This window comes from Hibiscus syriacus, unplaced genomic scaffold (genome assembly GCF_006381635.1).
Source record: "Hibiscus syriacus cultivar Baekdansim isolate YM2019G1 unplaced genomic scaffold, ASM638163v2 tig00117040_pilon, whole genome shotgun sequence".
Taxonomy (NCBI): Eukaryota; Viridiplantae; Streptophyta; class Magnoliopsida; order Malvales; family Malvaceae; genus Hibiscus; species Hibiscus syriacus.
The window spans coordinates 337,225-351,894 of record NW_024063535.1 but is presented as its reverse complement, the minus strand read 5'-3'; the positions used below and the strand labels follow the sequence as shown (position 1 = coordinate 351,894).

Below are 14,670 nucleotides of genomic sequence, written 5' to 3'. Positions count from 1 at the left end.
TCTCGTGGTCCACCATTCGGATTGGTCTTCCGTCCATTGGATTTATGCCCCGTCAGCCCATCAGTTAAGTTTTTAACGAAAAGGTACTAAAATGAAACAAAAACTAAATGTTATGCATGGTTTTGATTTTTTTTAATTTAGGTACAAAAATGGATCAAAATTGATAATTTAGGTATGGAGTTTAGACTGAAGGTCTTAATTGAAATGTTCATTAAGAAAACAAGCGGGGATAGTTTAGTTGGGAGAGCTTTAGAGGGAATATCTAAAGGTCATGTGTTCGATCCACATTCATCGCATTTAATTAAAGTTGAATTTTAAAATTGTATTGGAGTATTATTATAATTTGATAAGCTTAGTTTAAAGATCACAAGATATATGGAGTTCAATTTGAATATCTAAATTGAAATGTTCATTAAGAAACAAGCGGGGATAGCTCAGTTGGAGAGCATCAAACTTAATATTTGAAGGTCACATGTTGATCCACATAAACTTAGTCTGAAGAGCACAAGATCTATGGAGTTCAGAGTGAAGGTCTAAATTGAAATGTTCATTAAGAAAACTAGCGGGATAGCTCAGTTGGGAGAGCGTCAGATTGAAGATCTGAAGGTCACGTGTTCGATCCATGTTCACCGCATCTAATTTTATTAAAATTTAAGTCATTAGTTATTTAAATATAATTACTATATTGTCGATAAGCTTACTGTGAAAAGCACAAGATCTATGGAGTTTAGACTAAAGGTAAATTGAAATGTTCATTAAGAAAACTAGTGGGGATAGCTCAATTGGGAGAGCATCAGATGAAGATCTGAAGGTTACGTGTTCAAACCACGTTCACAACATCTAGTTTTAATTAAATTGGAGTATTATATGGTTTGAATCATTAGTTATTTTAAATATTATTATTATTATCGATAAGCTTAGTTCAAATAGCACAAGAGCTATGCAGTTCAGACTGAAGGTCTAAATTAAAATGTTCATTAAGAAAACAAACGGGAATAACTCAATTGGGAAAGCGTCAAATTGAAGATTTGAAGGTCAAGTGTTCAATTCACGCCGTCGTTAAAAAATTAATGGGCGGGCTTGTCAGTCGCTGCATCTACAGCCGTCGAATTTTTCGGTCGATGAAGCCCAAACTTCTAGCTTGCACATTTTCGACTCCCTAAACGTGATTTCAACCTTCGTTTCACCAAAAAACTCAATCCGCCCAATTAGACAATAGACTCTTTAACTTTTTATCTTTCAATCTTCTTCGTCAATCGTCTGATGGGCCTGAAACTGGACTATGTTGATCGACTCGTCATTCTCTCATGGTCCACCGTTCGAATTGGTCGTCTGTCCATTGGATTTATGCCCCGTCAACCCATCTGTTAAGTATTTAACGACAAGGTACTAAAATGAAACAAAAACTAAATGTTATGTATGGTTTTGATTTTTTTAATTTAGGTACAAAAATGGATCAAAATTGATAATTTAGGTATGGAGTTTAGACTGAAGGTCTTAATTGAAATGTTCATTAAGAAAACAAGCGGGGATAGTTTAGTTGGGAGAGCACTAGAGTGAATATCTAAAGGTCATGTGTTCGATCCACATTCACTGCATTTAATTAAAATTGAATTTTAAAATTGAATTGGAGTATATTATAATCGATAAGCTTAGTTTAAAGATCACAAAATATATGGAGTTCAGTCTGAATATCTAAATGGAAATGTTCATTAAGAAAACAAGCGGGGATAGCTCAGTTGGGAGAGCATCAGACTTAAGATTTGAAGGTCCCATGTTTGATCCACATAAGCTTAGTCTGAAGAGCACAAGATCTATGGAGTTCAGAGTGAAGGTCTAAATTGAAATGTTCATTAAGAAAACTAGCGGGGATAGCTCAGTTGGGAGAGCGTCAGACTGAAGATCTGAAGGTCACGTGTTCAATCCATGTTCACTGTATCTAATTTTATTATGATTTAAGTCATTAGTTATTTTAAATATAATTACTATATTGTCGATAAGCTTACTGTGAAAAGCACAAGATCTATGGAGTTTAGACTAAAGGTCTAAATTGAAATGTTCATTAAGAAAACTAGTGGGGATAGCTCAATTGGGAGAGCATCAGACTGAAGATCTGAAGGTTACGTGTTCGAACCACGTTCACAACATCTAGTTTTAATTGAATTGGAGTATTATTATGGTTTGAATCATTAGTTATTTTAAATATTATTACTATATTATCGATAAGCTTAGTTCAAGAGCACAAGATCTATAGAGTTCAGACTGAAGGTCTAAATTAAAATGTTCATTAAGAAAACAAGCGAGAATAACTCAATTGGGAGAGCGTCAGATTGAAGAATTGAAGGTCACGTGTTCAATTCACGTTCGTCGCATCTAATTTTAATTGAATTGCATTATTATTATAATTTGATTCATTAGTTATTTTAAATGTAAAAACAATTACTATATTATGATAAGCTTAGTTTGAAGAGCATAAGATCTATGGAGTTCAGACTGAAGATCTAAATTGAAATGTTCATTAAGAAAACAAGCGGGAATAACTCAATTGGGAGAGTGTCAGATTGAAGATTTGAAGGTCACGTTCATAGCATCTAATTTACAATTAAAAGTTTTGTGTTATTAACGTGTATGTTCACCCTCAAAAATATTTTTAAATCCGCCTGACCAAAAGTAACAATGAAATATTAAACCTCTATTAAGATGAAAAAAAATTATTTAAAATAAAATTTGATATAATTTAAATATTTATGTTACAATAAAATGAAAAAAATAAAATTAAAAATCACCGTATGTACTCTTTTACCCTTCTAGAAAATTGCACATAGCTTACTTAATAACTACTTATTTATTTCATTATATACTAATAAATTATTACTAGAAAATAATCATTAGTATTGCTTTTTTTATTTTAATTAATCTAAAATAATAAAGTATTTTAATAAATTTAATATTTTTTAAAAAAATATTATTTTTTTTCAAGTTTTTTTTATTTATTATGTGTCCCCCTTATTATAGTAGTTTAGGTTATCATGTACCATCCCGATTCTCTTGTGATTAACCCCTGGACACCGAATCAAAGAAGAAACCACCTTGATGGCTACGTTGGCGGCGGTTGCAGCTCGTAGAATAGCTACTGTATCTAGTACACCGGCTCCCTCTCAAGCCGCTTCTCTCATTCCTCGCCGTGGTCTCGCCGGCGGTGCAGGTATTTGCTGTATACCCATTACGCTTTAAATTTATATTATATTCGATTGTAAAAGTTATCTCCCGATTAACTTCAATTTAATCTCATTTGAATTTGATAGTCGGAGGCAAAGGATCTTAGAAGTTAAGAACATTTTTTACAGAATATTTCTTGATTTTACTTTATTTATTCTTTGCAGATCACCATGGACCCCCAAAAGTTAACTGTTGGCAAGAACCAATGAACCCAGCTAAATGGAAGGAAGAACATGTCAGTTTATTTCTTTTCATGTTTTATATTTCAATTTTCCTCATAATTTCTTGCCTTATTTCCAGATTTTAGATAGTTTGGACTAGTAAATTGGGATTTTTTTTTGTTTTCATTTATATTTATAATTACGCCCTCTCCCTATCTTTAATTTATTTCAAGTTAAAATCTCGTTGACATTGGGCTGCTTACAGCACACACTGATGTTTTTTTACTTCCTATTTTATCATGTATAATTTCATAGGCACCGGTTTTCAATCTATTTGATGATATTGTCGATAAATTAGAGGAGGAATAAATGTGGGAACTTATTCACTTTTTTTATTGCACAGTTTGTTATCGTCTCTGTAACTGGTTGGGGTCTGCTTTTCTATGGTGGATACAAGTTCTTAACCAGAGGCAAAGGCAAGAAGGAAGAGGTACTTTCATATACTCTTGAACTTTTACTTATCATTAGAATTGAGTAAGCAATTTTTTGCATTGTCAGTGTTATGTTACTCGGACTCAGGTGTGTGAGTCCAAGACAATTATGCCCAATTTTTCTGAGCTTTGCCATTTTCATATCTGGAAGTTCCTTTTCAAGAGAATGGCATTGACTGACGTTTGTTGTGGATTTTCTATTATTCAGTTAGGCCTATGTCCCATTTTGCTGGAGATGTTTCCATTGGTCAAGGTTAAAATTTATTGTTAAACATGGAATGAATATTATTTACCTTCAGTACATACCAGATTATGGTTGAAAACCATAAGTGGTTTATATACCATTCGAGCTCATGTTTACATTTTGAAGCTAAATGTCCCCCATCACACATCTACTGTTGATTATCAAGGCTGTGTGATCATTTCATTTAGAATCTAACTAGTGATAGCTAATAGGAGTGCTTAACAGTTCCTTAGTTCACATTATTGTAGTGTATCTATTATGGCTTATCCTCTCATTTTATCTTTTTCTTGTTGTAGAATGCAGTGGAAACGGCACAGAAATGAGGTTGGAGCTTTTAGTTTTTACAAGATTCCCTGTAATAATGTGTGCCTGGAACTTTGATGTCCTTAGGGTATTGTTTTCAATGTAGTTGACAAGGTATTATGTTTTCCCGTTAATAATTTCTCTTTCCCCAAGGGAGTGATGAATGAGCAAATTGGAGGATGATATCAGCTAACCCACTGCCTTGTTTGTTGTTTAGTTCTGTTGATAATGGGAAGCAACAGTTTGAGGATTCAGAATCTGTTGATTGATTTGGAAAGTAGTGAACTATGCTTTTTGAATTGAACTTTCTATTGAATTTCACCTTTTATGTGATAGAAAATGAGATTTTTTTTTGAATAATCTGAGATTTGAATTATGTTATGGCAGTCATTGACCATGTACTGATACTTCCATGAATTCCAAACATAATTTTACTGCCAAAGGTTATTATAATTACAATGCAAGTGCAATCCAGCTGTTTTCAAACATAAAGTCGCTGAAAACCTTACACTTTTCGCTTCAAGCTGGCCTTTGAAGCTGTTGATCTTTTATTGTTCGTCATCTGCATCATCGATTTATATCGATTGTATTATTCGCATGATTCTTTCCCCCTCCATTCCATAATTACCCGCATCTTCAGAATCCTGATTTTTGGCACTTGCTCCCATATTTTCACGTTTCTGCAGCTGTCCGCTCTGTTCCATCTTCAAACACTTCTCTTTTGTCTTCCTCTTGAGAAGAGAATTTAGTCTCAGTCCCTTTTGCTTCAAAATTGCTGTTAGACGGTAAAAACGATTCGTGATCTTCCATTTTCAAGTGCTAAACCAAATTGAATAGAAGGGGGGTTAGTTTAGGTCCAACGGATATTTTCTCAGCAACAAAATCCAGGCAATTCATGAAGCATGAATTCATAACCCCTATACAGTCAATACAGAGTCGCCGCAAATCATGTTTCTTTAAGCTTCAAGATATTGATGAAGGCAGGGTTACAAGAGAGAGAGGCAAGAGCTTGAGTCTCAGTCCTAATTCACGTAAAACTGTTTCCAAGGTCATTGCTCCTAAGCCTGCAGCAACAACGGTGGGGGGATAAAAGGGCGTTATTTCTACAATTCAGCCTAAAAGGCTCTTCAAGATGGAGAAAAACCAGTATCGGCAAGGAAACCATTGAAACATGGGAGAGTCGTCGGTAGCAGGTACAATCAGTTTCCCAATCAGAGCAATGTGAGTTTCACGGTAAGCGACGCTCAAAAGCAGGAGAGCAACAAGCACGATAAGAGGTGTGTTTCAAATGAACGGATAGTTGATTCGTGCAAGAATGAAAAGAGTGAGAACAGAATGAAGAAGTGGGAAATTCCGAGTGAAGTGATCATTCTAAAGGAAGAATCACCGCAGTCAATAGGTAAGATCAATGATCTTCTTCCAAAGATTAGGACTGTGAGGGTTTGGCATGAAAGTCCTCGGGCTTCAGGGCCAGCCAAAAGAGTGGCAGAATTGATGGGAAGGAAACCATACTTTAGTATGGAGGAAGAAACAGAGAACTCTGTTCGTCAGGCTCTGAGTCTTGCAGAAGGAGATGGTGAGAAAGAGTGATTCATTTCTTCTTCTTCTTCTTCTTCTTCTTCTTCTTCTTTCCTTTTGTATTTTCCAGCTGTAGAGATTGGGGTTTCAGGATGCAAAGCATAACTATTGTCAGGGGCTATAGTATTAATTCATATGTATATGTTACCGGTTGGTTAAACTTTTCTCTCTGCAAATGCAAAAATAAGACGAGCTTTTCTCTTGCTTTTGGGTGAAAGCTACTGCAAGTACATAATGGACAGAACCGGAAGCAAAATGATGCACTTTGCTAGGTAAGTAGCTGACCGCAAAGCGGATTTATTATAAACACGAGACATTATTTAGGCTATATTTTTTATGGATATACTGAAACCATATACCTTCACAGTTGAATAATCATGGTTCCCATCTGTGGCAAATATATCTGTGTAGTGAAGGTTTATTGGCACAAGAACGAAGTCCCACTATTAGTCATTTGAAAATAGACAAAAGAGTACTATCCTTAGTTCCTTACAAACAATGTGTGAAATAGATAACCTGCCTTCATACTATCATCCATGTCAAATTCCGGAACCAGTCAATTTAGCAAAAAGATGGATTCCAATGGCCAAAATTGTTCCTAATGATGGCACTTGGAGCTAACTCTGTGGCTAGCTACGCCTTACATTTCCTCCTCCACCTCTAAAAGCTTCTTTGACTGGTGAAAGATAGGTAGATATAGACGATAAGTAATCACTAGGATCCAAAGCAAGCGCTTCCCAGTGAGGCAATGGTAGCCGTTACAGATGCAGCAGGAAGCGCTCAATGTAACATCATCATACTTTCTAGTTCTCAAAGGGTACAAGAAAATCCATGAAACTTCGTTGGTCTTGATCATTTAAATCCAACTGCTACCAGGAGCTACCTTCACTCCCCTTTCCTTCATTTCCAATCTCATTCTCTCAGCTTCCTCATATCTTCCAACACTAGCATATATCCTAGCCAATAACACATAATTGGCTGCATTAGACGGGTCTATCTCAAACAAAGCTCTCCCAGCAATCTCAGCCAATTCAACTTCTCCATAAGTTCTACAAGCACCAAGTAACGCTCCCCAAGTCTTTGCAGTTGGCTTCACAGTCATTTCTTTAATAACTTTGTAAGCATCACACAACCTCCCTGCTCTGCTCAATGCATCAACTAAACACGAATAATGATCAGCACTTGCTTCAACTTTGTAATCCGTATGCATTCTATCAAAATAATCCAATGCTTCATCAGCTAATCCAGAATGGCTACAAGCTTTTAAAACGCCAAGAAAAGTAATGTCATCAGGCCGCACGTTTGCCAACTCCATTTGCTGAAAAACTTCCAAGGCAGCCTTTGCCTCGCCATGTAAAGCGTAAGCTGAGATTAAACTACTCCAAGCCACTACATCTCTTTCTCTTATACATCGGAATACATTCCGTGCATTAACAAGACTTCCACATCGCCCGTAAGCTTCCACTAAACCACTTCTGAACTGCGGGTGAGGTTCTATGTTGTTTCGAAAAGCATAGCCATGAATTCCTTTAATCAAACTCAATGCAGCTACGCCAACGCAAGCAGGTAATAAAGCAAGAAGGGTAATCAAATTCGGCCTCAACCCCATTTTCTGCATCCTTCTATAAAATCCAATAGCCTTAAAAGACCCATCTTCCAATTCATTCAAACCTGCTATGATGGCATTAAACGTCGACTCGTTCGGCTCAACATCCATAGACCGAAACAATTCCAATGCCACCTCCATGTCTCCGGAGCGCGCGTAGAGAGAAATCATGGAACTCCAAGAAACGGGGTTTCGTTGAGGGGTTTCGTCGAACAACTTGCGTGCCAAAGAGATGGAGAAGCATTTGCCATAAAAGTAGATAAGAGCGCAAGCGACGAATTGGTTGGAGAGGAGAGATGACTTGGTGGCGTGAGCGTGAACGGTGGAGCCGAGTCGAGGGCGGTGGATAGCGGAGCATGATTTGAGAACGAGGGGAAAGACGAAAGGGTCGAGAGTGAGCGACGGCGAGGTTTGCATAGTGTGTCGTAACCGGTTTTGTTCGGTACGAATTTTTAACTTGGTGTGAAAAATAAAACGAATAAATAAATGATTTTGATTTAAAAAATATTTTGGGAGTCGCCATCGGCCTTTTGGGTCAGGTATGTCGAATACCTAAAAATTATATTTTAAAAGAGTTTTTAAGAAAACATCAGTTAAAAGATAAACTGGTCTGCGTTTTAACCAAAAATTCATTCTTTTTAATAATAAAAAGGGTTCGTGGTCGATTACGTTTGGAGAATGATTAACACCCCATAACGCCCAAATCGGACTTATTAATTATAAATTCTCTATTATTAGAAATTTAAAAATGTAAAAATATATTTAATTTATAATCCTGCTATTTCAAATTTAATTTGACATTTCTAAGAAAAAAATATTATATATATAGAGTTTTGTAAATAGGACATTTACTTATTCAAGAATATCAGAAAAGGACATCTAGTTGTTTTAAGACTGTATTTTCTTTAATATTAATAAATAAATATTAATAAGAATATAATAATTTTCCTGAAAATAAAATAATAAAACTAAGTAAATATATATACATTTATAAGCAGGATATTTATTTATTTTTAAAATACCAGAATAGGACATCCAGTTATATTAAGACTGCCCTTTTCTTTGATATTGAAAATAAATAAACATTATTAAATATTTAAAAATAAATAAAATATATATATTTATATGACTAATATAAAAATAATAATAAAGAGCAATAATTAAAGTACTAAATTTAAAGTATTGAAAAATAAATGAAAATAATAAAAATAAAATAAAATAGTAACCAAATTATAATTTAGACATTGACAAAAATATAATCAAACAAGAACAACATATTAAAAATTAAAATAAGATAAAACGTAAATGAAAAAGTGTGAATAAACCAAACAACATATTAAAATAAAATATAATAAAATATAACAAATGACCAAAACATAAATATATAAAAATAATATATCAATGTTAAAATAAAATAAAATGTAAATATGACCAGAATAGAAACAAAATAAAATTAGTATGCTCAATTCAAAAATATAAAAATAAAGGATATCAGTGACCAAACTAAAAAAATGCCTAAACTAGGAGGATTTATAGATTAACCCATGAAATAGTGATTTAAATTTAAAAAACTCTCAAAGTCTAGTGACATAGTATGCTCAAATTAAAAATATAAAAATAAAGGATATCAGTGACCAAACTAAAAAAATGCCTAAACTAGGAGGATTTATAGATGATTAACCCATGAAATAGTGATTTAAATTTAAAAAACTCTAAAAGTCTAGTGACCTGAGTGTGATTTACCCCTAAAACTAAATTAAACCATTCAGTAACCAAAACGCAACACGCAACAAATATACAGGGACTTAAACGCGATTTAACCATAAAAAAGACCAAAGTAAAAACACGGTAGTTTTGTGGTGACTTGGATATGATTTTACCAAAAACCTAGCCTATATAAACATATTTTTTTCTGGTTTGGCTAACCTAGCCACTTTTCTTTCTTCTTCTTTCTCTCAACCGAGAGAATTCTTTAAGCTCTCCCTCCTTGGCTCGGTCGAGAGTCCAAGAAAAATAACTCTTCGCCGGCCACCGTAAATCGGTGGCCAAACACTCTTTCGACCAACCCAATAAAACGAACCTAAAATTTTTTCTTTTAAAAAAAAATTAAATCCAGATTTGGGATTAAAATACCAAAACCGAAACAACAAAAACTCTAGCCTTTTCCCAACGATTCAACCGACGTTTCGCCAGCGATCTAGACTCCGACGAAGAACAAAGAATGAGGTAAAACCACTCCTCTTTACTGTTTTTTATTAACATGTTTTTATTTCGAAAAAAAGATAATAATAAAATGTAAAGCTAAAAAATAAAAACAAAATGTAAAGAACCTTTGCTGTGATTTAATTTCTGACTCTTTTTGTATTCTGATCATCCCTCGTTTTACAATATGTTGGTGGGGTTTTTATATAACCCATATTACATGTGTAAAAATAAAAATCTAATATTTTTTGTTGTTGTGTATATGGCTGCTCATGGAGTGAGAGACGTGGAATAAGGGAGGCCACGGTTGGAGCTGGTAGCTGCTGTGTGGAGTGGTTGTAGTGTGATGTCGTGGACCAAAGGGAAACCACGGGTTGTTGTCGGTATGGAGGGACAGCTGTTGTTCCTCTGGAAGTTGCTGGAATCGTCGGCTGGAACTGAAACGTGGAGGAGGCAGCTGGTGTTTCTTTGTAGAGACTGCTGGAGTGCTGCTATTTGTGGTTAGAAGTTACTGGAATGTGAAGCTGCTGGCAAGTGCTAATTGGAGCATAGAACCAGCTGGATCAAGGTAAAAATGGTGATTACAGCTGCCCCTCTTTTCTCATTGCTGTGGAACAGAAATGGAGCAAAGACATAAAGCACCATTTTTAGTTTGAATTGTTCAAACTTCTCAGCTATAAATTCTTCTCATTATGAACTTTTTGCTAACTTCGGACGAGTTCTTCTCATTATGAAGTCTTCTACTAGGAATGATTTTCAATCTCATTCTGTGATAAAATCTAGCAAAAGGTTGAGCAAGTTATTCTCATTATGGACTCCTTCTTCCTCTTCATATGAGTTCTTCTCATTATGAACACCTTCTAGAAATGTTGATCCGCAAAAGAGGTGTCGTTGATTCAACTTCATATGATGAATTAAGGCAAGGTTGAACAAGTTCTTCTCATTATGAACTTCTTCTCCTTCTTCATGAGTTCTTCTCATTATGAACACTTCTGGAAATATTGATGCTGATCTATCTTCTTCTGTGATAGAATCAAGCAAAAAGTTGAATAAGTTCTTCTCATTATGAACTTCTTCTTCCTTCTTCAGATGAGTTCTTCTCATTATGAACTCTACCTGGCAATGCTGTCCATCGATCAAACTAAAGTCGAACAAGTTCTTCTCATTATGAACTTCCTCTGGAAATGTTGATCCATCAATGATGGATTTGAGCAAAAGGTTGAACAAACTCTTCTCATTATGAACTTCTTCTTTCTTCTTCAGATGAGTTCTTCTCGTTATGAACTTTCTCTGGAAATGTTGATTCATTGTGATGGATTTGAATCTTTGCTAAAATCTTTGAAATTCTGTCAAAATTCAACATGGATAAAATGAATGAAAATGCACCTATTTTTGCAAATGCCTAAATATGATGCATGAATGTTAAGGTCATTTTTATTTGATTTCAAAGTGGTAAACTCGTTCTTCCTTCACTTTGGTCAAAATGTCATTTTAGGCTGGTATTTTTGATTTGGAAGAGCAATCTTTATGTCTTCTTTGTTTCATGAAAGTCTCAGAAAAAATATTTCATTTATGGAACTCTTGCCGTAGTCAGAACTATGACCTTGATGCCCCATTTTGTCTAGATAAAACCGACTTTCTTTGTCTGGACTTGTGTAGAAATCCAATAAAGCTTTCATCTTTAAAAAGAGAATCTATCATCTTTGGAGAGAAAATCTATCATCTTTGGAGAGAAAATATATCATCTTTGGAGAGTGTAGATGTAGACATGTCATACTCAGCAGGGATTAATTAGGAGAACAATGTCTGTTCTGATTTGACTCTTGCAACACATTATAAGAAGGATGTATCCTAATTCCTTTCATGTTTCCACATCTAATCAGATCTCAAACAAGGAAACTTGAACCATATCATGTCAAGTTGTTTAACAACAACCTGTCATTCAACTTTAGTTGGCTTTAATAGTTTCTTGTTGTTAAAAATTTCAGCTTCCCTTCTGTGGAAAGAAATCTTCATCATATCTCACTTCTAACCTTAAGGTTGAAGAAGACAAATAATCTTGGACCAATAAATGGAAACCATCTGATCACAACATTGGTTCAGCATCAAAATGACTGGTTCGTAAAACATTTGACAACATATTCATCATTTCCTGTGGCTTCTGTACAGATGCTATTTGACAACACATTCATCATTTCATGTGACTCATGCACAGATTTCTGGTTAGGAAGGCTCTTTTGTAGCGCTCATAACTTTCGTATAACGTCACAAGATCACTTGAGAACAAAACTCAATATGAATACAAATGAGATGTTGGTGTGACCAAAAAGTTGATCAAATTCGCGAGATATGCTAGTGATGAATTGAATAAGAGATACCAATTGATCTTGATATTGTCTCATGCAAGGGTAAGTGTGATATTGATTGTGTTTTCTTCCATAACAAGTGTTGTAGGAATTAGAAACACATCAGCTATAGGAGCCATGTACAGAACGATATCCATGGAATTCTTGTCGTTAGGGATGAAACGCACAGGATAAAACCAAAATAGATGAAAACTTAATTCACCCTGGCTGGCAATGATAACCCTAGTAACAACGAGAATAAGAATAACATAAGCTAAGCCTATTTCTTCAATGTCATCAAGTAAGTGAAAACTGATATGAAAAATGACTTCGTAGCCTCAACAGTATGATTGAAACTAATTGTCAGGAATCTCAAAGAAATATTTCCAATCATCACTGACACACAGAATACAAAATTCAAAACCGAGATTTTGAGGAACTGAACCCTAGATTGAATGGTCTACCTGGGGACCATCTTTATTCATGCAACCATGATGTAGCTTAACAAAGAACACGTTGTCATGTGACACATAGTTAAGAAGATTGGGTATTTGAAACCATATTTGCTGAGTAAATATTTGTTCAACAAAAGGACTCTGATGCAACTGCCTGATGAACGAAACAATAATGTATAGTCACCTCCACTGTCACTGTTTCACCATTTTCATTCTTCATTCCTTTTTATCTTATTGGAAATATTTGCTCACGTCAATGATCTTTAACATATGACGATGTGGGACTTCAGCATGCCCCAACATTGGCTAATACAGACGTTCAAAATGCGCCAACATTCTTGATTCTGATTGAAATGAGCTTTCAGCATGCCCCAGTATTTGCTGATTGTTGATGTGAGCTTTCAAAATGCCCCACCTGAATCTGTCTGAAGTAACCTTTAAAGTGCCCTAACATTTGCTGATACAGATGTTAAAAGTGTGCTTAACAGTACTTCTTGCTGAGATAAGCCTCCAAGAGTGCCCAAATATTCATACTGACGTGGGCTTTCAAAATGCCCGACATGGATCTGTCTAAATTGAGCCTTCAAAATTCCCCCAACCTTCTAAAATGTAAGGCTTACTTTCAATGTTTGTTTGATTTAAATCTCATGATCCTTAGGAGGTCCAATTTTTCTAATGCCCCATTGAGGGTACTCGTGGCTCTATCCGTGCCCCAAATCTGTTTATCTTGAATGCTCTCATTCTGGTGTTACAAAACAACATTGTTGTCAAGTAATTTGAGGAATTCTCTTCATATTGTCACAAACTTATTAAGTGCTCAATCATTCTGACAGAAATGTCTGGTATATGTGCCTCTTTGAATGAGGTGCTCACTTTTTGGATCTGGAGGGATCTAATCATACAGAGTGGTATAAATCGCTTGGTAATTCATTCCAGACTAATGCAATGGACCTTGTTTTCAGTGAAGGCTATTTCTGGAATAAACTTTTCCATGCAACATGTTGATTCTGATAACTACTCATCTGATTATGAAGCGATCTTTCAGAATGATTTCACAGATATTGATAATTCTTCTGATACCGAGAAAATCCTGAATTCTGATTCCGAGAAAATCCTGAATTCTGATTCTGACAAGGAGAATAAACTGTTATACTTGACCAAAATGGGGTACTCAGAGGCTGAGGCCTAAATAGTCATGGAGAGATGTGGTCCGATTTATCAATTGCAGAGTTGATAAATTTTATATGTGCTGCTCAAATGGTTAAGGCTGCTGACACACTTCTTCCGGTAGAAGATAGGAAGCCATTATACAATGATCCCAATTACAAGAAAATGTGAAACTCGGGCTATGATTTTTGTAAAATGAAGAAACAAAGAAAGCTTTGAAAATAAGCTTCTTAATGAAGACGATCATGCAATTCATCTTTCAAATCCAATGATTGGTTTTGGGGTTTCTACCAAACCAATCAGATAAATCAAAGAACACTTCCAGAAGATGCTATTGGGCCTTCTTATTTCTACTATGAGAACGTCACACTTGCTCCTGTTGGTGTTTGGACCGAAATGTCACGGTACTTATACGATGTAGAGCCATAATTTATAGATTCGACGTATTTTTATGCTGCTGTACGGAAAATGAGCTATATTCATAATCTGCCAATTGAGAACAGATTTCCTCTTATTCTGCTTTCTCCATGCACCATACATAATGTTTTTCCATTGACAAAATGGTGGCCTTCTTGGGATCCACGAACAAGGTTGAACTATTTACAAACATGTACAGGAAGTGCCAAATTAACAGAAAGGATCCACAAGGTTCTTGAAGCTTGTGATGATGAGCCATCTTCGAGTGTCCATAAGTATATTCTTGATGAATGCCGAAAATGGAATCTAGTATGGGTTGGAAGGAATAAAGTTGCTCCACTTGAACCTGATGAGGTGGAAATGCTTCTAGGTTTCCCTAAAAACCATACACGAGGAGGAGGATCTGCTAGAGACATGTTCCCCGGTGGTATCAATGTCTTGTCTCTTTTCTCTGGAATCAGTGATGCAGAGGTTGCCTTTTA

The 14,670-nt window shown here is 35.3% G+C and overlaps 3 protein-coding genes and 3 non-coding genes across 6 annotated transcripts; 5 read left to right on the top strand and 1 right to left on the bottom strand.

Moving 5' to 3' along the window:
* Positions 1–561: 561 nt before the first annotated feature.
* Positions 562–635, top strand: TRNAF-GAA. The gene has a single exon. It is a non-coding gene; the product is annotated as a tRNA-Phe (tRNA).
* A 1,230-nt stretch (positions 636–1,865) lies between these two features.
* Positions 1,866–1,938, top strand: TRNAF-GAA. The gene has a single exon. It is a non-coding gene; the product is annotated as a tRNA-Phe (tRNA).
* Positions 1,939–2,074: 136 nt separating this feature from the next.
* On the top strand, positions 2,075–2,147 carry TRNAF-GAA. Its single transcript has one exon. It is a non-coding gene; the product is annotated as a tRNA-Phe (tRNA).
* An 881-nt stretch (positions 2,148–3,028) lies between these two features.
* LOC120197039 lies at positions 3,029–4,739 on the top strand. The gene is made up of 4 exons (XM_039198680.1): positions 3,029–3,205; positions 3,384–3,454; positions 3,784–3,870; positions 4,412–4,739. The coding sequence occupies exons 1-4, from the start codon at positions 3,094–3,096 to the stop codon at positions 4,436–4,438; spliced, it is 297 nt and encodes a 98-aa protein (XP_039054611.1). The 5' UTR covers positions 3,029–3,093; the 3' UTR covers positions 4,439–4,739.
* Positions 4,740–5,313: 574 nt separating this feature from the next.
* LOC120197028 lies at positions 5,314–6,008 on the top strand. Its single transcript, XM_039198672.1, has 2 exons — positions 5,314–5,496; positions 5,541–6,008. The coding sequence occupies exons 1-2, from the start codon at positions 5,314–5,316 to the stop codon at positions 6,006–6,008; spliced, it is 651 nt and encodes a 216-aa protein (XP_039054603.1).
* Positions 6,009–6,497: 489 nt separating this feature from the next.
* LOC120197040 (putative pentatricopeptide repeat-containing protein At1g03510) lies at positions 6,498–8,019 on the bottom strand. The gene has a single exon (XM_039198681.1). The coding sequence runs from the start codon at positions 8,017–8,019 to the stop codon at positions 6,853–6,855; it is 1,167 nt and encodes a 388-aa protein (XP_039054612.1). The 3' UTR covers positions 6,498–6,852.
* Positions 8,020–14,670: the final 6,651 nt, after the last annotated feature.

Bases quoted from the DNA above. Each gene is read 5' to 3' on its own strand.
- LOC120197039 (XM_039198680.1), top strand. From the start codon at position 3,094: ATGGCTACGTTGGCGGCGGTTGCAGCTCGTAGAATAGCTACTGTATCT. The intron at 3,206-3,383 runs GTATTTGCTGTA...TATTCTTTGCAG, and splicing joins TGGTCTCGCCGGCGGTGCAG to ATCACCATGGACCCCCAAAA. The intron at 3,871-4,411 runs GTACTTTCATAT...TTCTTGTTGTAG, and splicing joins GCAAAGGCAAGAAGGAAGAG to AATGCAGTGGAAACGGCACA.
- LOC120197028 (XM_039198672.1), top strand. From the start codon at position 5,314: ATGAAGCATGAATTCATAACCCCTATACAGTCAATACAGAGTCGCCGC. The intron at 5,497-5,540 runs GTGGGGGGATAA...TCAGCCTAAAAG, and splicing joins CTAAGCCTGCAGCAACAACG to GCTCTTCAAGATGGAGAAAA.
- LOC120197040 (XM_039198681.1), bottom strand. From the start codon at position 8,019: ATGCAAACCTCGCCGTCGCTCACTCTCGACCCTTTCGTCTTTCCCCTC.